The sequence below is a fragment of the Ascaphus truei genome, chromosome 2, assembly GCF_040206685.1.
Source record: "Ascaphus truei isolate aAscTru1 chromosome 2, aAscTru1.hap1, whole genome shotgun sequence".
NCBI lineage: Eukaryota > Metazoa > Chordata > Amphibia > Anura > Ascaphidae > Ascaphus > Ascaphus truei.
The window spans coordinates 128993218-129015457 of record NC_134484.1 but is presented as its reverse complement, the minus strand read 5'-3'; the positions used below and the strand labels follow the sequence as shown (position 1 = coordinate 129015457).

At 38.9% G+C, this 22240-nt stretch overlaps 1 protein-coding gene across 3 annotated transcripts in view; it reads right to left on the bottom strand.

Moving 5' to 3' along the window:
- Positions 1-1897: 1897 nt before the first annotated feature.
- Positions 1898-22240, bottom strand: part of KCTD1 (potassium channel tetramerization domain containing 1) — a 178714-nt gene continuing 158371 nt past the window's right edge. For 2 of the 3 annotated variants that reach the window (XM_075584865.1, XM_075584857.1), the window contains exons 3-5: positions 11419-11563; positions 9713-10018; positions 1900-4174 (exon numbers count right to left, since the gene is read on the bottom strand). In XM_075584865.1, the coding sequence (XP_075440980.1) occupies positions 4016-4174; positions 9713-10018; positions 11419-11563 (610 nt within the window). In that variant the 3' untranslated portion in view covers positions 1900-4015. Of the gene's footprint in view, positions 4175-9712; positions 10019-11418; positions 11564-22240 lie in introns of all 3 variants that reach the window. The other variant, XM_075584853.1, reaches the window with a different exon arrangement.

Sequence of the window (22240 nt, the reverse complement as noted above, 5' to 3'; positions counted from 1 at the left end):
TATCATAACACACACACACACGACCTCCGGTCCATGCAGGGTATATAGAGAAGTAGAATTATTCATTCCAATCGTGAAATGATTACCAGCCCCAGAGAGAACTTAAAAAACAAACAAACAAAAAAAAAAACAGTTTTTATTGATACACGAATCACACCCAGTCCAGAAGGTTCAGTTCCCAGAGGGTTCTATATGGGGGACAAAAACGTCAGGTCTGGGTGTGATTCATTTCACGATTGGAATGAATAATTAGTTATATTTGTTTGTTTTTCTCTTGGTCAGCAAACTCGATGTCTTCAAGATCTTGGTAATGTACCACAAAATATGTACTTAAAGGAGCAATTCCAGACGTTTTTTTTTTTCGTTTCATTTTTTCCCCATACAGGATTGAAGCAGGGAGTCCCCGTAGCCGCAACCCATTAATTTCAGCTCCGGGGACCCCGCTGCTTCAAAACTTACCTCCAAAGGGGGTGCCGGTATCTCTGTGTAGTTTTCTGAAGTTTAAAGCCCCGATCACATGGTCCAATACTAAGCCGCACTTGGTGACGTCTCTGATTTCTATTGGCTTGCAGGGCCCGGAAGCTTTTAAAATCAGCCATGATGTGAACCCTGGAGTGGCTACTACTGACACCCACTACAGAGGTATGTATCTCCATAACCAGGGGTTACCCGGAGCTGAAATGAATGGGGTTCAGCTCCAGAGATCCCTGCTTCAATGTATTAAAAAAAAAATAAAAGAAGAAAGAAGCGGGTTGGATGGCCTCTCCAAGGAGTTATATGAGAGAGACAGACAGCTTTATGTTATGTTCTATTATCAAGGAATAGCCAGCCAACTTAAGTCTGATATTTACAGTCACAAGCAGCAGCACAGAGACTCCTTTCCACCTCTACACCCACGGATGGGTATAGGCGACTTCCACGAAAAACTTCACTTTCAAAAGATCCATGGAAGTTGTTTAGCTGGATATACCCAAGGGGACGCTAGGCCCAAGGGTCGACAGAGCCCATTTTGTTAGAAACGAGGGGTACCACGTGAAGGCAGGGCTGTCAATTGATAATGAGAGGCTGTATATTCGCATCAATTAACACAGAGTTTGCCGTGTTGTTCTCATCACGTATGCCTCTGGATTCTGCTACCTCAGAAACATCACATACCCACTTGTACCTCAGTTCTATGAATGAAGTTTTACACGGCTGCACTGAGAAACACCATAAGTTTGTGCTTTTTCAGAAGTAGCAGAATCAAGACTTTTTTTTAGTGAAAGAATCTCAATTGACTGCAGCCTGTGATTTTTTTGTAGTCACAAAACCAAAAAACAGATTCATGATGGCTACTTTCCTGACTGCAGCAAAGACTATTAGGATATTTCCATCATTTTCAATTTGGAATTCCCCTGTAAAAGTATTTAATATAGGAGGATACACAGTACAAAAGGTGTGTAGCGTCGTGCAAGCTATTTAGAATGTTAAAAAAAAGGAAATGTGATCGCATAGTAAATCAAAAGTCATTTACCGATGCAAATGTAAATCTATGTACAAATTATTTTGTTCTTCAAATAAGACATAGCCATAGAGCCACTACAAAAATAACCAACATACAACTACTTTCTGGCAGTAAGGAGTTCATTTTTATAATGTATACAAAAGTCAAGTAAAGAATCTGTCTGTTAGGAATAACAGTGCGAACAATAAGAACAATAAGAACAATAAGAAAAATAAGGAAAAAAAAACACATGGAAGAAATGCTTTAAAAGGAATGAATTTGGAAACCAACATAACCTATCCAGATAAGCATTAAGTTGTTGTTATTATATATATATACATATATATATATATATATATTTATATATATATATATATATATGCATATATATATATATATATATATATATATATATATATATATATATATATATATATATATATACATACACACATATACACACACACAAACATCCTATGAATTCTTATTGTGGACTTTAAACTGTTTTACGTTTGTGCAAATTTAAGGAGATAAAATGTGTTCCCTATCACCTGAACCTACAGTAACAGTGAGCTTGTTTCATCACGTTGCTACATTGCTATACAATGCTTTATACAGTTAACCCTCTTCACATAAAAGGTTTTAAGGAATATGCCCTTCACAGCACTAACCATTTACCAGATGCAAAAATATTACTCAAAGTGCTCTATGTACTGTAACCACTGTATTTCATTTTCAGGTCCCACTTTGCCGCAGAGATCTGGGTCAGCGCTACAATTTTAGCTGAACTCCAAATTTCTCTGAAGCATTCTTAAGCTTGTTTTATGTTTTACAGAGTGATCCTTGCTCACTGCGTGGTGATATGTATCTGAATGTCAGGCTTTTATGCACTTTTCTAATAACTCCAACGCCTTTGTGTACTTGTAATGCAATGAATCTTGTGTGTTTCTATACTTTATCTGATACTTAAGGACAAGTAGGGGGAAGCACTGAAAATATGAAAATGTTAAGCTTTAGATAAAAAGGAGCCAGGGTTGTTTTTTTTTTTTTTTTTTTTTTTTAAGTAAGTCAGTTACATCAGAAAGTTCTCAAAACAAACAAAAAAAAAAGATTTAACAATAACTGTGGTGATCATTTCTTTACAGGACACAAACAATTCAGTCGAGTGTGTTTTCTTTTGAACATCAGCACTCTTAATGATCTCATCAGCTCTCCACTAGTATGTTTCCATAATCTTCATAAGGAAAAGGGATAACTAAGGGAGACATTTTAGAAAAGAAGGTTCCACAAATCTATCACAAAAAGATCACATATTGATCATAAAAATCCTCCAAAGCAATGAAAGCAGCAGTCCTGTTTTTTTCTTCTTCTTACGTACCTGAAGCAGGGGTGCCCGTAGCAGATTCGTGACCCTCTGGTAATCAAGAAATGTCATTTTTTTGTGCGTCAGTGTGGGTTCAAAAAGGACAACTACAAATATGGCTTTGGGGTCACTAATAGGTTGTATGTCATCCCCCAATGACATGCAGCTTTATATTGGCCACTAGAGCAGCCACATTGTATTATTGCCCAGTGAAAAAAACTAGCATCTATGGTACCAGGGGGGTTCCCCAGAGTTGAAACCAGGGGGGTTCCCCAGAGTTTGGGGGGCCGTGGATTAGCTCCAAGAAACCCTTTGATTCAGGTAATTGTGAAGAAAAAAAAATATATATCCTGCTGACTTTCTTTTACTTTCACCCTGGAACCACATACAGTACTTAGAGGCCTGAAGTTGATCGCTAAACCATGCTGAGTAAGTTCCCACACATGCTATTCCTTGTCTCCAGTCCCCACCTATTTAGATTAGAAGCTCCTCTGAGCAGGGACCTCCTTCCAAGTGCCTACATTTGTCTTAACTGATATGTATTCTTTTTGTTATACAATGTTATTGTCCTCCCTTCCACATTGTGCTGCCCTGTGGAATATGCAGGAGCGATACAAATTAAAGATAAGGATAACCCCCCTCATTTCTAGAAGGGCCAGCAAAATGTTGCCGGACCCTCTACCAGTGAAGGGGTTAAGCCAATAAACACATTGCTCCCATTAGTTCATGCCTCTGTGGGACTGTCACGTCTACTGTGCATTTTAAAACCAAAACAAATTAACTAAAGAAAAAAAAAATTGTAGTGGTTGTTTTGTGCCTGAAGTCCTTCAATCACAGAAGGATTTTACCAGCGGCTAGAAAGTTAGTGAACATGTAATAAAATGATGAACATATTTGTTATCATGGTCTATTCTGATGTGTGCAGTCTAGGATGTAAATAAAGTGTAGTAACCACCACAAGTACCTTTTTCATGTTCTTACATATGCTATAGTTTTTTTTATATTATAACATCCTGTTGTTGCTGTCCTGACATGTTTTCCTGATGCAGCTGCATGATTGCAGCAATAATGTCTTTTGAGGTGGCTGAAATGTCTTTATCAGTGTTGATTCCAGGACTCCCTTGTCCCAACTTCCACAGAAAATGTCCCGTTTTGCATAAGTAATCCATTCAATTTAGCGGCTCCTGTTTTATTCGAATGACGGAGGGTGCACGAGATGTCCTTTTCAGTTCGCGCCTTAGTACATATTCACTAAACTGGGAAGAGTCAACTCCTCCCCCACATGAGCCTACGATCTCAAAGCCACGTTGCTGCAACCTCTCCAGCACCTACAAAGGTAAAAGGAAATGAAGGATGGTGTAAAAAGCTGCAGCATACTTCGAAAGTGCAAATGCACAAAATCTATCAAATACAATTTTGTATTACAAAACAGTAAATAAAAATACCACTTGTGAGCACATTCACGTCTCAGACAGGTCTGCACCCCTGCTTTTCACCATTATCTCCTAGCATAAAATGCTTCCACTGCAGCAAGAGATTCTGGGGAATCACATGCAAATGAGCACACACAGTGTCACCCTTTGCTTCATGTCCATTTTAACATGGCTCCCTATAAGCATGTGCCTGCCGCATGGGATAAAGAAGTGCATAGCCAATAAAACTTACCCACAGACAGCTGTATCGACCTTTCTGGACTTTTCAGTGTCAGGCTGGATAAACTGGCTTTGCAATGTGAAGTTGGAATAGCTTTCAACCACTCATTATTTACATTATGGTGGGGGAAAAAAGTGACGTAACGTATTACAAAACTAATCACATTGACAAGAGTGAAATCCTTTCTGGTTAAAGATGCAGTCTCACTTGGCAAAGTACAGTACAGTATATTTGAATTGCAATAGGTTCAAAGATATGCGCCACATAACATCATCTGTACCATTTTTATCTAGAGTTTAATGTTTTATAATTTAACCCTAATTATAGAATATAAAATACGTGATAGTTAAAGGAGCTTATTATACCTAAAGAAGAAAAAATCCCAGTGATTCCAAAGTTCAAGTAAGCAATGAATTTATAGCTGTCAGAAAATTCCACAGCGGTCACTTTAATACTGTAATATCTTTTTTTAATTTTATTTTATAACACTCACAAGGTATGCTGTACACAGTATTTAGTAGGTACAATGAGAGCGTACAATCCAAGTGTCTAAGACTGATAAAGGTACAGTGATTTCCCTAAGGTCACAGTGACAGCTGACATTGTGATTCAAAAGAGGGTACATACACAAGAAATTTAATAAACATTTTTAGTTATTTATTTTAACAGAGGTTACATTTTTTACAAAGTTACGTTTCATACAATCAGACACATGGCCGACTCCAACCTCCAGTCCAACTCTTTGGGAAACAGATAGGACAAGATAAAGGCAGCATATCAAAGCTGGTATGCGTGTGAGTGAGAGTCTATGCCATTTCACTTGATGCACAGGTTGGGATTTTGGATCTACAAATAAATAGGATCAGGTCTTTCACCCAAATTGTGCAAAACTACATCTCATAACATAAACTTAGGTCTTTATATTCCTATCAGGTTTTGTTAATAAGAGTAAGAACGGTCTTAGCTGTCATTGGTCACTGACTGTGAATAAGCCAACACAGAAAATCATAACATACTGCTGTCATGATATTATCATGAGATATTAAGTATTTTAATCAATCTGGCACACAAGAGGTTAACGTTGGTTACAAAATGTGTTACAAACACATGAATTGTTTTATGGCAGGAAGGACCACTGTCCATGCTAAGTTGTATGTGCTGATCTAAGGATAAATAATATCTGGTATTGCAAGTGGTGGGATTAAAATATTGCTTCTCTGACACTAGAATAAACGTAAATCTTTTAAATGTACCTTGAAATGCATTCTTCGGATGATCTGTGAAATATCAGGGGGGAAAGGGGTTGCGAAGATGACAGCCCAAAGGTTTGGTTAAAATGATTAAAATATGAAATCCTGGGCCTGACAGCCATTCAAAAGAATAAGTAGTAGATATTTGTAACCGTTGCGATTACACGAATTAAATTATACCAAAAAACAGAGTTTTCTATGTATAATCTCTGATATGTTTCTCCACCAACAATAGAAGTTATATGGTCATATTTAATACCCTGGCGTGTATATTAAGTGCACAGACACAACAGTGAAGATGGCATATGTCTAAGTATTATAGTAACAAAGTTATGAAGTATTTTATATATTGAGGGAAAGTTAAGAAGAGTTTTTTTTTTCTTTTAAGTCGTAAAACTGCCATTAGAGATTGATGAAAGGGGTGAGTTGAAAACACAGAAAGGTGGGCTTATGTTGTTCTCAATTAAGTAAATTTAGAATATAAACACTACATTTTAATTCTCAGATTTAAACCAAGGGGGTATCTGAGGTCAACTAGATACGTGAAGTCTCCCACTTTTCAACTCAAGACACTTGTGAGGAAGAAACCGTATACCGTACATGTTTAGTGGCAACGTATAGGAATTCTTTATTTACCTTTTTTATTTGATACAATGTTCTGTATTTATTATAATGGTATGTTCTTGTAACAATCTTTTTCAGTAACAAACACTGTACTTTTTGTTTAATAAAGCTGAACTTTAATAAATAATACTTTAGGCTCTGATTGAACTGTTGCACACTTTGTAGAGAGTAATTTACCTTTTCGCTATAACAATTTTTTTTGTGCTAAGTGCATAGGTTTCTTAATAAACAGAGACCAGAGGCTCTGTACTTACACTTAATAATTCCTTTGGTGGTGGTGGATTAAAGATATATATATATATATATATATATATATATATATACACACTGCTAATACATGTCTTTTTGCTATATCTGAGTGTTGCTGCTTTTGTGCCTTCTCTTATGGGAAGACAGGGTTTATATATATATATATATATATATATATATATATATATATATTTATATTTATATATATATATATATATATATATATATATATATATAAATGTAGTTAACTCCAGCAAGAGTAAACAAGAGACAGCACTCAGTGGTAAATGAAAAAAGACCTGTAATCAGATAAACAGCAGCACAAACAAGACCAACGTTTCGGTCCTCGCAGGGACCTTCCTCAAGGCAGTGCTGGAGACTACTGGCCGTGGAAACTTTATATACCCCCTGAAACCCACACCTAAGTGACCATCAGCTACTCTGATTGGTTGTGCAAAGATAACCCATGATCAATTCAACAGAGTCAGCTGTCGCACTACAGCCGTCATAACCTCAGCTGCATGAGTAGCAGAGAACTGCAAAGGTAAACACAGCTGCATCAGTCCACGTGTAGGGAAATAGCGTCCCTGGTAGCCATGGTGACTAGTTCCTGGTGGCAGCGACGCCGTCCTGCATAGACGGGGAATTCACAGCACTCCCCGGTGCGCATGCGCGGTCTCGTCGAAGTCAGAATAAGCAGCACGGCACATCTAGTAGTGAGAGGATACTTGCAGGATCCCCTATCAGTGGCACCAATCATGCAGCAAGCGGCCCTTGACGCAGCATATCAGGAACAATACAGAGATGGCAAGGCTGATGCTATCGTGTGTGGAGTCACGGGGGAGATCTGCATGGGTGTCTTTGATCAAGGCTCATTTTTGAGTTAGACACGGGTTGTTTTCTCTTTGATTTATCCTTTTTGACTATTTATAATATTGTTCTAAGTGTCTTTAATATGATTTTTGCCTGCTCCTTCCTCTCTTCTTTCTTTTTTCTCCTTCTTCCTCCCTCCCTTCCCCTTTTGCTTCCCTATTCTCTGTCCATTACCCGTCCTAGTTGCTGTATATTAATTATTTATTAATTATTTACTATTAGTACAACACCATTATTGTCATATATTCCATATAGTTCACCTTTTAATTAGTCAGTTTACCTTATTTGCCTCAGTGTATCCTGCCACTCTGTGTAATTCTGTTTTTATTTCCCCTACCCTTCGTTCCCGGTTCTCCCCCACTGTTTATTTTTAGGACACCCATGCAGATCTCCCCCGTGACTCCACACACGATAGCATCAGCCTTGCCATCTCTGTACTGTTCCTGACATGCTACGTCAAGGGCCGCTTGCTGCATGATTGGTGCACAGATAGGGGATCCTACAAGTATCCTCTCACTACTAGATGTGCCGTGCTACTTATTCTGACTTCAACGAGACCGCGCATGCGCCCCGGGGAGTGCTGTAAATTCCCCGTCTATGCAGGACGGCGTCGCGGCCACCAGGAACTAGTCACCATGGCTACCAGGGACGCTATTTCCCTACACGTGGACTGATGCAGCTGTGTTTACCTTTGCAGTTCTCTGCTACTCATGCAGCTGAGGTTATGACGGCTGTAGTGTGACAGCTGACTCTGTGTGATTGATCATGGGTTATCTTTGCACAACAAATCAGAGTAGCTGATGGTCACTTAGGTGTGGGTTTCAGGGGGTATATAAGGTTTCCACGGCCAGTAGTCTCCAGCACTGCCCTGAGGAAGGTCCCTGCGAGGACCGAAACGTTGGTCTTGTTTGTGCTGCTGTTTATCTGATTACAGGTCTTCTTTCATTTACCACTGAGTGCTGTCTCTTGTATACTCTTGCTGGAGTTGACTACCTTTTCCTATTTATCCTTATGGGACATGCACCGCAATCACTGTTTTGTCTTTGGAGTGCCAGCTGTCTCATTTATATATATATATATATATATATATATATATATATATATATATAAAATCAAAAAATAAATAGATGATACCGTTCTGTGGCTAACGAAATGCTTTTATTTGTGCGAGCTTTCGAGATACACTGATCTCTTCTTCCGGCGATGCCACCTTGAGAAAGGTCCCACTGGGGGACCGAAACGTTGGTTTTTGTATCTTCTATCAAATATAGAAAATTCATGATTTACTTACCTGCGTGCTGTACCTTGATGTCGTGTTGCAACCGGTATCGTATGGTCTGTTATTGCTTTATGGGATAAGCACCAAAACTTATTTACTTGCATATGGTGTGCCGGCTGTGCATTGGATTATATATATATATATATATATATTAATACTAGCTTGAAGACTGACAGGAATGAAGCAATGTGTCTATAAATAGGCTGAGGAAGATAACTCTCTCCCTCTCTCATATATATATAGTAACCGAGTAAGAGTAAATATTAACTCATTTGAAGTACCTTGTGAAGGAGAAAGGTGATGCAGCGAGTTGGCGGTGTGTATTAATCCTGGTTGCATATATAGGTCACGTGATCACAAGTGTACTGTTCATAGCAGATGGTATATTGGGATGGCTTGAGGGGAGGTATTATTCATTTGAGGCACCCTACGAGGAGACGATTGGATCAGCCAGATAGCTGTGTTTATTAACCCTTTCCTATATATAGGCCACGTGCTCACAGGTGTGCCGTACATGACAATTGTGTTTTCAGGTTCTACCAGATGTTTATAGAGGTATAAAAAGAGGTCTACTGGCTGACTGAACAAACGGAGCACAAAGCAATGCTAAGTGGTTTAAAATCACCATTGGATTTTATTTAATGAAGATCAATACTAGTTTAAAGCAGAAAACTTCACTTAAAAGCAAAAAGGGCATCTGTCATAACCATATAGATATCATTTACAGCCCCCACACCTCACACATTTGTAGGTGAATTGGGTCTTGTTGTAATGTTACAACCTGCTAAATGACTGGTTAATTTGCAGAACAAAGTAAGGCAAACATTCATGAGCAAGGTGGTCAAGAAATCTAGAAATCTGACTGACACACACACTTGGGGTACATTTATCAGAAACAAACCACAGGATGGGCTAAAGTTGTTTTCGGCTATGTTTACCTGAACGGAGTTGAGGTGGCAGTAGCCATTTAGTGGAAATCTAATGACATGTGTAGAGTCGTGGTTCCAGCCCGCGTTGACCGAATTACACATCACGTCCCCGATTTCTGGAAAAACCTCTTCTATGAGCGACTTGTCTCCACTCAACGTAATCCTCTCACCAAGATCTGGGGCAACTCTGACAACCAAACACTCGCAGGGCCTGGAGAAACGGCCAGCCTCCTTGTCCTGTTTCCACCGCTCCAACTCCAAGAGCATGGGCTGAAGTTGGAAGTATTTCGCCTCTTCATATAGCAAAGTATATTCCTAAAATAATAGATTGAACAAAATACAGAAAGTGGAGAAAGTCATCATTTATATTAGACATTTTCAAGGAACCAAACTCAAGCTTGTTGTGATTACATGTACACACAGCAATTGAAGAAAAATACATGTCGTCAGGTAGCATAAATAGACTGCTACCCAACCAAAGGTGCCACAGGCTCTGTTATCAGGCCTTCTCAATTATGTAAAAATGTTAAACGTAAAATATAAATCTTGCTACTTTCATGATAGTCATGTAAAATACTCAAAGTGGATGTCTGTCATAATCTTGCTCTCCGTGTCACATCATTAACAATTAACACAAAGTTTCTTCATTTGCACTCAAATAGTTTTAAACAGCTCAGCGTTTGAGGGAGTTGTTTTGTTGACTGTATAAGTAGTGAATGGGTCAAAGCAGCAATGCATCTTATTGTTATTCTTATGTGTAAAGCATGTGACAATGTATATTTCTATATTCTTACCTAAACTGGCAATCGTTTGGTGCTCCTGTTATAAATGTGTACAAATCCTGATTGTGGGCCTAATATAATGGCCGCCTTTCCGTTTCAACCAATCCTTCTGTCAGTGTAACTCACCAGCTACAATGTATACTGATATTACTAAGGTAACATTATCTATTGTTACAGTTTACAGATCAAACTGCTGGGGACATTGTAAACAAATTATCACAAACAGGAAAGTGGGGCAAAGATCTTGCACTGCTTGGGAAGTGGGCTAAAACCTGCTATAGCAATCAAAGGATGCTTTAAAATACATTAAAACTGGCATTGAGCTGAATAAAACAAAACCGTCACTATTATCTAGTAACATTTTCACATGTTTTGCTGCTTTAATCAAACACCTACCTATTTATTATAGATTGTAGGGATTGGTATATATATATATATCACAAATGGGTAGACAAAAAGCTGTCCTTTATCATTTTTTTAATGTTTCATGGAATATTATTACTAACCCCTATATTTTCCTCTCAGTAACATGTCCTTACAATAAGCATAAAGTACAGCAAGTTTAAATGAAATAAATTACACATCTCAAAGTAACAACAGGACAAAATGTGTGATAAGTTTCTGATTTTCTTTTTACTGGATGGAAAAGCAGTGAATTACTTAAAAAAAAAAAAAAGGTTAATTTACAAATGAAACAAAATCTATCATGGATAAAATTCTGGCAGCAGTAGCAAGAAGACAGCAGCTTCATTTCCATGACCCCAATAAAGAGGAAATAAGTCTTCAGTTGTGTGGCAAAACGATTCAGAACATAAGACAATACTTTTTCAGCATGCTGAACTTGCAAATTCTTTAGGTCATGTAGTACTGAAATCTTGTGCCTATAGTACATACCAATACATTTTAAATGTTCAATGAAAAAAGTAAACTTACACTGAAATCATCAGAGATGAGAAGTTTTGATGTTCGTAGGAAATTCAAAATATAACGAAACATTTGCCCATCTCGGTCAATAAAATAATGCTGCTTTAAACTGTCCAAAACGATAGGTTCTGTTCCATCGAAAAGTCTTCCGATTCTGTAAACAAACAAACGATTCGTGTCAATTCTACTGTAAATGTCCTATACTAAAAAGTAATGGCAGGAGTATTGCAGTAAAAGCGCTTCAACACTCCTGCATTTTGTTTTGATGCACAAAGTTGAAGGTAAAGAGGAACTTTACTAAAAGAAGCAGTATTAAACTCTATATCCCCCAAGATACAGAAGCTAGACAGGTTTTCACCATACTGGTATAACATGAATTGGCAAACCGTGCTTATTATGGTAAACAGTGACAACATACATGCATCTGGTTGTGTTTGTGGCTTTTAGGATTGCCACAGGAGAACACTGTTGAAACAAAATATTTGCTTTTGGTAAAATTGTTTTATAAAAAGCGTCTCAAACACAAATAATTATTTAACTTGCACTAGTAAGAGCACTTTCTTTGTGCCAGTTTCTTGTTTGTGTAGCCAGAACCACTTTAGTGGACCATTTGCTACAGATTAGCAGACAGACTCTGTCAGCAAACTGACCAACATTTGGAACATTTCTAAAATTTGTATTGGAAAGAAGGAATTATTTCCAGGGAGACCGCAGGAAAATTATACATTCCTTCCTCATGAAGAGCGATACAATCGGCCAGTTTTGCATGCCCCAATAATAGCAGTTTAACACTCATTTAGAGATTCTCTTATCTCTTAATCTAAACAGAATATAAAACGGCTCTCAACTTTAATGTTAAATGTTGGCTAAAGCTGAACATATTTGATAAAGGACAAATCTGTGAATAGCAAGAGAAGAATGTTTTTAAGCTGCAATACTAATTTCTCCCCTTTTTTCTTTTTCTTTATTTCTTATTTTTAAATGTAAAACATGTGACAATGTATAATTCTGAATTCTTACCTAAGCTAGTCATCATTTGGTGTTACAGATCTGTAAAAATCCTGATTGTGTGTCTAACTAAATGGCCGCCTTCTAACTTTGTGCTGCAGTCTGTGAAATGCTGCAGCTGATACGTAACATTATATTACTAAGTGTAACACATTATTGTTTCAGCTTTCAGAGCAATAGACAGTCTGCTGTTTAGAACATAGCACATATCTGTTTGTGATACTTTGTTGCCAAAGGGCAGAGCTCACAAAGGTGTTTCTAAATAGTAGCAACCAAAGGTTGATCAGTATAATAAAAAGAAAATTAAAAATTGCATTAGGAGTTTTTAAAAAAAAAAAAATGCATAGTATAGAATGCTATAGAACTGATTTTTTTTTTTAAACATAGGATTTTTCACATTTAACTGTTTAAGTGCTTTAGTGAATAATTCTGATGACAGAGTAAAAAAGGAATAATAAAAAAAAAGAAGTAATTTCTTTAAATTATTTTGGAAGCACGCAAAAGGATGTATTTCTAAGTAAATAATTATCTACAAGTCAGCATATTTCATGAAGCCCCTTTATACTATATAATGGTACGGTGCACTCATTCAGACCACTAATCCTTCACACACACACATTTAAAAATGAAACATGCACCACCTCTTTTGGGAGGTCATTTCAGAACATCCACAACACTGAAGCACATCCTCACATTGTACAAAAGAGAGCATACATTACAGGGAATTATCATACAATAAGTGCAGCAAACATAAGATGAAACAATAGAAAAGGAAATAGGAACTTCCTGCACCAGAGAGCTTACAATCCAAGTGCTACATACCACGGGTAAAAAGGGGAGAAGGAAGGGAAAGTGGGTGAACCCCTGCTCAGCTGAAATAAGGGTTCTTAGTAATGTGGATAAGGTGCTGGACTGAGAATTGTATAACCAATAAACCAGAAGCGAAAAGAACTCAGTTCTATATAGCACTCAATTATCGCTAGTTGTGAATGTCAATATTAAAATGATCTTTATTCAAATAAATTATTTAAAATAAATGGTGGGATAAAAAATGAAACATGACTAAATATGTCAAAAAACTGGAACCATGCCAGTGGTAGCGGGTCGCTACTTGTAAATAGACCCCTATTGTCGGTCTATATGGGTGGCAGTGTCTAGTTGCTTAATATCCTCAGATTTAGAAGCTGAGGTTTGTGTGTATGAATGATTGTACTCCCCCCTGGCCAGGGAGGAGAGTAAGATGGTGTAATGGCCGCAGATCGTATATCTAGTCTAGTGCTGTATGATATAGCCTTAAACAGCAGTGAATGCTGTGGTAATAGTTAATTGTATTAAAAGGTCTATAACCTCTGGATCAAAGTTACGTAGCTCTGCTGACAAATGGGGAGCAGATCACCTACAGCTGTGCTGCTGATCCTACCGGTAAATGTTTGTGGCTAAAACTTGCTGTGTTAGCAGCAATGCTCAAGCCTAGCATATAGAGCCATTAACCTCCGTGATCGCAGCTAGAGTAAAATGTATACTCTGGTAGCAGCGTGCTAATAGGCACCTACAATTCCCAATGGCAGAACATCACCTCCATTTTTAGGAAACACTGGCATATTTTGGCTTTAACCGAGTTCTTTTCTCTTCTGGTTTATTGGTAATCCAAGTGCTACGTTAGAAGACTTACATAGACAGTAGAAGAAATAGAAAGACGCAATGCACCACCGGAACAAAAATTGCTGGAGAGAGGGTAACTAAAAATCAACCTTTATTCTCTCGTTAGATCAAGTGACCGGCAAAAAACGGAACCGACATGTTTTGTGCCCACGCACTTTATCAGGACTCCCTGAGCCCCAGGTTTGGTCTTTGGACTATTTTTTGTATATTACATAGATAGTAGGTGAAGGAGTAAGCGCAGTAGATGGAAGTGCCTGATAATGGATGTGATGTAGTAACTATGGGGCTTATTCATTAAGCTCCGTTAGTGCTGTACCGTGTGATCTGCACAGAAAGCTTCATTGACGTGAATGGGGCTTTCCGTGCAGATCGCACGGTACAGCGCTAACGGAGCTTAATGAATAAGCCTCTATGAGTTTAGGCTAATGCTTCATTCAGGTGTGTTTTTAGGTTTCACTTAAAAGGTGGGAAGAGAAGGTGTTTCACGTATGCGAACTGTGAGGGTGTTCCACAAGTAAGGGGCAGTGAGGGAAAGAAGTTTTAAGATGAACGAGAGAGAGAGCAGTAGAGGTGGAAGGGTTTGAAAGAAGACAATGAGACGAGCAGAGGTATAGCGAGAAATCAAAGTCGATAAGTAGGAAAGACCAGACGAGTGCAGAGCCTTGAAGGTAGCGAGAACTATGTAAGTGATCCGGATCTTGATGAGAAGCCAGGGGAAGGGTTTTAGAAAGATGAGCCAACACTATTCGAAGAGCAAGTGAAAGTATTCTAGCAACAGAATTTTGGATAGCTTGCAAAGGAGAGTGGAGAGGGAGAGCGGTTTGTAGTAAATGATAATAATCCAGACTGGAGAAGATAAGGGCATACATTAGAGTTTTAACAGTAGAGTGACAGAGGAAAGGGTGAACATTAGAAATGTTACAGAGTAATAAGCAACAGGTATTAGTCAGAACATGCATGTGACTGAAGAACAGGGAGGAGTAAAATGTCACACATAGGCAACATGCTTTGGCAACAGGATGAATTTAATTTGTTTACTGTGTTGGAAAAAAAGGGAGGATGAGGATCTGTTTTTGACATATGAGGCAGCAGAGCACCAGTCATCAGGATATAGCCAAGAGGCAATCAGAGGCTTGAGACTGGATTGCAGGTATGGGGTTAGGTGTGTATAGATATACCTGCTTATCATCTGCATACAGTAGCTGTGAAATGTAATGCCAATGGAGTTGATATCACCAAGTGATAGTGTGTGGATAGAGAATGAGAGGCTCCAGATAAAAACCCCAAAGGTACAACAACAAACAGAAGACATGTTAGCAAGAGGCAGAAAATAAGTTTTCAGAGGGGCATGGAAAGAACCAGGATAGAGCTATGTTTCTGATACCATGGGATAAGCAGAGGTAAATTACCTTTGGGTTTTGTTTCATTAAGATCAATGCTACTTTAGTGAGAGCAGTCTCAGTTGAGTAAGTTGTACAAAAGATAGCAGCGTGTCCAGGCGGATATGTAAATTAAGGAAGTTAATGCTCTAGGGAAATAAAAGGACTTCTAGAAGTTTGGAGGCAAACGTCAGGAGGGAGATACGGCAGTACTTAATAAGGCACGAAGGGTCAAGGGTGTTGTTTTTGAGCACAGATATGACCACTACATGCGGATGAGGGAAAAGATGACGCTGTAGATGAGAGTGGGAACTTGGTATAATAAAGTGTGATTGATTAGGATCAAGAGGGCAAGTGGTAAAGGGTGAAAAGAAGAGCAGCTCAGAAATGTCCAACTTTGTACAGGAGAGAAACTCAAGAGTGGAAGAAGGATTCTCCCTATGGATAGCATCCATCTTGGCTTTGAAGTGGTCAGCAAAGGCTTGAGGAGGCGTGAAGGAAGGAAGGGAACTATGAAGGCTGGAGGAACGATTCAAACACAGAAAAAAAAATGGCATGGATTGGATTTGTAAGTGTGGATTAGTGAGGAGCAATAGTATTGTTTGGCACTAAAGAGAGCAAAGTTAAAAGAGAAGAGGGGGAAGAGGAGAAATTTAGCGTGTGGAAAATCAGATACGTGCAAGATTTCTTCCAGAGGAGTAAGGGCAAGCACAGAGGAAGACTGTTTGTAAATTTAGTCAAGGCCACATGTTAGAGGGGCGGGATTTCATGGAGTTGGGTAAGGGCATATAAATTCAGTGAGGAGGAGAGGAAAGAGTAGTATACTTTGACAATGTTTTCAGGCTCAGAGGATGGAGAGAAGTTAGAGTACAGGATGGCCTTATATCACTGTACTGGACTTGTGAGAGGTGTCCGCTTTTGTGCTCTATTTGCATGCACCAACACGAGAGTGTGATCTGCTCTGCCTCTCTGCTGCATGCTGAAATAGGAGGACAAGTGTGCCGTTGTCTGCTGGAGGGAAGCCCGTGGACAGCCGTGGTGGTCTATATACCTTTTAGTCCTTGGGAGTATGTGAGTGTCTCTCTACTGCTCTATGTGTTTTTATTCATAAAACGTTATTTGCATCATGTTTCTATTCTCTCTCCATCATAGATAATGCGATCCTGCCCCGCACCCATAAAAAGATAAAGATCCTGTTGAAGTCCACTTTGTGTCAGAAAACGCATTAATATTCCCATATACCACATGAATGTGAATTTCAAAAGTTTTGGACCATTTCCCATTTTTTACCTAAATGTTTTTGCACAATATATCTTTCCTGTTTTTTTTTTTTCATGTAACATCCTGAGAAAGCTTACACTTTGGACCGGTTGCTTTTATACTAAACCACACTGATTGATCACTCAAATCTGATATTCTTCCCCCATTTGTTAGTATTAAAGCTGCAGTTCAGTCTTTTTTTATTTTTTATTTATTTTTTACTTCAATAGTTTCATGTGGGCAATCTCTAATTACCTAAAGAACTGCATAGCTGCTGGTCAATTCGTTCTCCGTTTATTGATCGGCAAAGTTTGGCGACATCTTTAAATATGGGGAATGTAAATTGTTGCTATAGGAACAAGCATGCTTGTTAAAATAGAATACAAGAAAATTGGGCTTTCAAGGTTGTTTTTTTTTTAAAACAGAAAATGCTAAAAGTATTTTTTCTTACTACAGAACTGATTTATTAAAAAAAAAAACCCCACACATGCAGGATATTGCCTGAACTGCAGCTTTAAGTGTAGCATTGCTTCCTTGCAATTGAACTCCCTCAACAATTGTCTGAGAGATGCACCCTACAAGGAATCACAGGTTTTACCTGAACCTGCAACAGACCCACTCCAGTCCACATCAGGCAGATTACGAATTCCCATAATTATCACCTCTCCTTTAATTGCCATCTTTGTGATGTTCTCCATGAAACCCTGTCCAATTCCTCATTCTCTCCGGAGGTCCGAGGTAAAAGCCACTGGATTCAAATCATCACTTGTCATTATTGCAATTAATTCTTCGATGTTATTTCCCAAACTACAAATGTTCGTACACCTAGCACAAAGACTTGTCACTGCTTTTCCAAATTCCGTGTTTCTCACATACACCACTTTCTCCCTGTGTTATTGATCCTATTTAATTTAAGATGCATTATTTTCCCTTGGAGGTTGAATTTATTGACTCATTTCATTTCCTCCCTCAGCTATTTTAAGTACTTGCAAAATAAGTATCTTTATTGCTCACTTGGTATCCTAGTTCCCCTTCAAGATGGATGCCTATATAGGGCAAAAGGATACATATATCCACAGATAAACAACATAGTGATCATGTGGATATCATATGCCCTTATGATGTTTAGTAAATGTCACCCCCTTCCTTTTTGCTTGGGTTTATGGAATTAGAATGGAAGAGGAGAATTTCTTCTGTGATTGTTACACCAGAGACACTGAAATGGGGTTAAAAAAAAAATACTATGGAGAACTGCTAGTTTAAAGCTGCAGATCAAGTAATATCCTACATGTTTTTTTTTTTTAATAAAACAATTCTGCACCATGAGAAAATACTTGTTGGAATTTTTTTTCTTTTTAAAAACAATTCTGAATTACATTTTAAATGTATTATAATGTAACAAGCATTTTTGGTTTCTATAGCAACCATTTACAAAGTCACATCTCCTTCCTCTTCTGAAACAGGCTCTAGCACACCCGCTTTTGAGCCCTGCCCTCGCTCTAGCAGAGCATCAATTGTATCTGGTGACTGTCTGGTCACATGATCTTCCCCACAGAACTTTGCATCTTTGGTCCTCTTCTGCTGCACTGACAGCCAGTTAGTGAACCCTGGAACCGAATCTTCTCTGATCGATCACAGGAGAACTGATCGATCAGCAACTTAGCTAATTACTTTTGTTGCTGTGGCGTAATGCTAGTAATATGGTAATAACATATTCAGGATGCATGATTTAGTAAAAAGTTATTTTTTGCAGCTTTTTGAAGTAAGATGTATGTTTAAACAAAAAACGGTATTTAGCAGAGCTGCAGCTTTTCTATGGGAATATGTAAAACTATGAACATATAGATCCAATGACATAAAAGTTTTTCCTGTCCAAAGCTAGATATAAAAATGCAACACATTTAGCTGGTTTCTAAAGTCACAGGAACTGGCTAAATTTTCTGCGTGTGCATGAAAGGTGAAACTTTCAGTCTTATCAGAGGTACTTACTGCTAAGGTCATGGATCTGGAGCACTACTGCACCGACACACTTTATTCGAGCAAATACCCAGTATGTACCTGGCAGATACCTGGAATGTGCCGCTCCTCACCTCTGACAAGCCCGTTGTGTTTGCCTTCCCAGCCTGGGTTCATGCCTGGCTGACGGGCGGCTGATCTGTTAAATGATAATGATTAGGATTTAATAGGCTGCAATGCTTCGCGTGTCTACCAGATGGCATAAATTCATGAATTGTAATGCAGTATATATATATATACTGTGCAGTATTGCAGCCAGCGGGAATAAAATGCTTCAATCCCTGCCTGGAAAATACCTCAATGCACTCGGGCAGAAAACAGTCACAAACCTCAATACACCCGGGTATACCCGAATTCGTGGGACTAGCCGAGCTCGAATAAAGTGTGTCGCCAGTGTAGGTTATCTTTGGATGAGCATATCTATCAAATAATCTGTTTGTTTTTTTATATACAAAAATGAATAACCCACACACATATAGGTCACCCTCATCATCATCTTCAGCCCTTGCCAAAGCACTGCTGGATGAAGCCCTCCCCAATTATCCTAAATGAAAGATAATTCAGAAGCTTCAAAAACGCAAAGAAATATGGAGAGATGTATGATGAATATTACCCGAAGAGACAAGGGGGGAAAATGAATGTATTTGAAACCAAAACAAAAAAGTCTGTAACATCATTACAAGGATGAAGAAATTAAAATGGCAATGGGTCGGACATATCGTAAGAATGACCATAGTTGGACAAAGATGGTACGCAACTGGATTCCAAGAGAGATTAAAAGACCAACACAACGACCAAAAGTAAGATGGGATGATGAAAAAAAAATTGTTGCAGCAACGTGGAGAAGAGGCTTACAAATGCAGTAACTAGAAGATTTATATATATCTATATATATCTATATATACAGTGGTCGACAAATCACCAAAAAATCTACTCGCCACACAAAAAAAATCTACTCGCCACCTAGTACCAAACGTGTGCTGCTTGGGCCAATAGGAGCTCGCCACGATGTTAAATCCACTCGCCCGGGGCGAGCAAATGTATAGGTTTGTCGAACACTGTATATATACATCTCTCTCCATATTTCTTTTTTTGAAGCTTCTGAATTATCTTTCATTTAGGGTAATATATATATATATATATATATATATATATATATATATATATATATATCTATATATATAGATAGATATAAATATATATATATAAATATATATAGAAAAAAAGCAATATAAGGTGCACAAAACTAATAATAAACAATAGTAAAATTATGTCAAATGAGTGCTGCCGTAATGTAATGGATGTACATAACACCAATAATATACAAAAAGACAAAATACAAAAAAGGCGCAAATCGGAGACAACAGGTGGTTAAATGTCTAACACCTGTGGGATAAATACGAAGAATATCCTTATAAGAATCCAGGACGAGATATGATCTATAAAAGAGAAAAATGCCAATGTAGTGAAGTACGTTTTATCATATAAATAAAGCGCAAGAAAAGTGGCTACTTACAATGTAGCTGAAATAAACAGGCATGTAAGGATAAAATCCTTTAAGTGACTGCAGCCGAGAGGCTGGTGATGTAAGGAACCCCTCTCAGGTTACACACTGTGTTCACAAACACTGAAGTTCCCTTGGTTGAAAGTGAACTACACAGTCCAAATCAGAGACACACACACACACACACACACACACACACACACACACACACACACACACACACACACACACACACACACACACACACACACACACACACACACACACACACACACACACACACACACACACACACACACACACACACACCATAATACTGAGTTAAGTTATGGTGAGTAAAAAAAGTGACAAAAACCATCCACAGGAAAGCAAATATGCAAATACAACTGTATGCTCATCTGCATGTCTTAGGCAGGGTTAAGATGCATACCCAGAAAACCACCCAGACAGCTGTTTCGACCTTTATGGGTCTCATCAGTGTGGGGTTGATTTTAACTGGGTATGCAAAGAGGCTATGGGATTCTGAGGCAAAAAGTGACACTGTGTGCTCATTTGCATGTCATTTCCCAGAATCCCTTGCTGCAGTGGAAGTGCTGTATGCTGGGTGATAATGGGGAAAGGCGGGGTTGCAGACCTGCCTAAGACATGCAGATGAGCATACAGTTGTATTTGCATATATATATATATATATATATATAATCAAAAAATAAATAGATGATACCGTTCTGTCTTAGGCAGGTCTGCAACCCCGCCTTTCCCCATTATCACCCAGCATACAGCACTTCCACTGCAGCAAGGGATTCTGGGAAATGACATGCAAATGAGTTTTATATATATATATATATATATATATATATATATATATATATATACAGTGTTCGACAAATCACCCAAAAATCTACTCGCCCAACCAAAAAATCTACTCGCCACCTAGTCCCGCCCCCAACCCCGCCCCTAGTCCCGCCCCCAACCCCGCTTTAAAATAAAATATATAAATAAAATACATTTAATAAATTCCTAGTCAGAACATTCGTTTTTGACAAATGTATTTATTACTTTATACTACAATTAGTCCTTGTTACGTGTGTGTGTGTGAGAGTGTAAGTGTGTAAATGTCGGATCTAGAAATAAAAGCCACAGGTGAATGACTAGTTTCCTGAACCCCTTAACCAGTGTCTGGACGTCCCCGCTTCACAATATCTAAAGCAGCAATCCCGCCTGGGATCTTACCTGATCCGCAGTCCCTCAATGTGTAGGTGTTCCCTACCTGTCTTCTGGGTTAGGGGGGGTTCCGATGTCTCCCGTGTGAAGCTTGAGTCAGATCTGGAAGAAAGCAGTATAAGTTATTTTGGTGTAGTATAGGACAGTTAAGATATATAGGGTAAATAAGATATCCAGATACAGAGAGGGGGAGAGAGAGGAAGAGAGGGAGAGGAAGAGAGGGAGAGAGAGGAAGAGAGGGGAAGAGAGGGAGAGAGAGGAAGAGAGGGAGAGAGAGGGAGAGAGAGGAAGAGAGGGAGAGAGAGGGAGAGAGAGGAAGAGAGGGAGAGAGAGGAAGAGAGGTGGAGAGAGGAAGAGAGGGAGAGAAAGTGAGAGACAGGAAGAGAGGAAGAGAGGGAGAGAAAGGGAGAGACAGGAAGAGAGGGAGAGAGAGGAAGAGAGGGAGAGAGGGGGAGAGAGGAAGAGAGGGGGAGAGAGGGGGGAGAGAGGGAGAGAGAGGAAGAGAGAGGAAGAGAGATGAAGAGAGATGAAGAGAGAGAGGAAGAGAGGGAGAGAGAGGAAGAGAGGGAGAGAGAGGAAGAGAGGGAGAGAGAGGGGAAGAGAGGGAGAGGGATAGAGAGGAAGAGAGGGAGAGAGAGGAAGAGAGGGAGAGAGAGGAAGAGAGGGAGAGAGGGGGGAGAGAGGGGAAGAGAGGGAGAGAGAGGAAGAGAGGGGGAGAGAGGAAGAGAGGGGAGAGAGGAAGAGAGGGGAGAGAGGAAGAGAGGGGGAGAGAGAGAGGAAG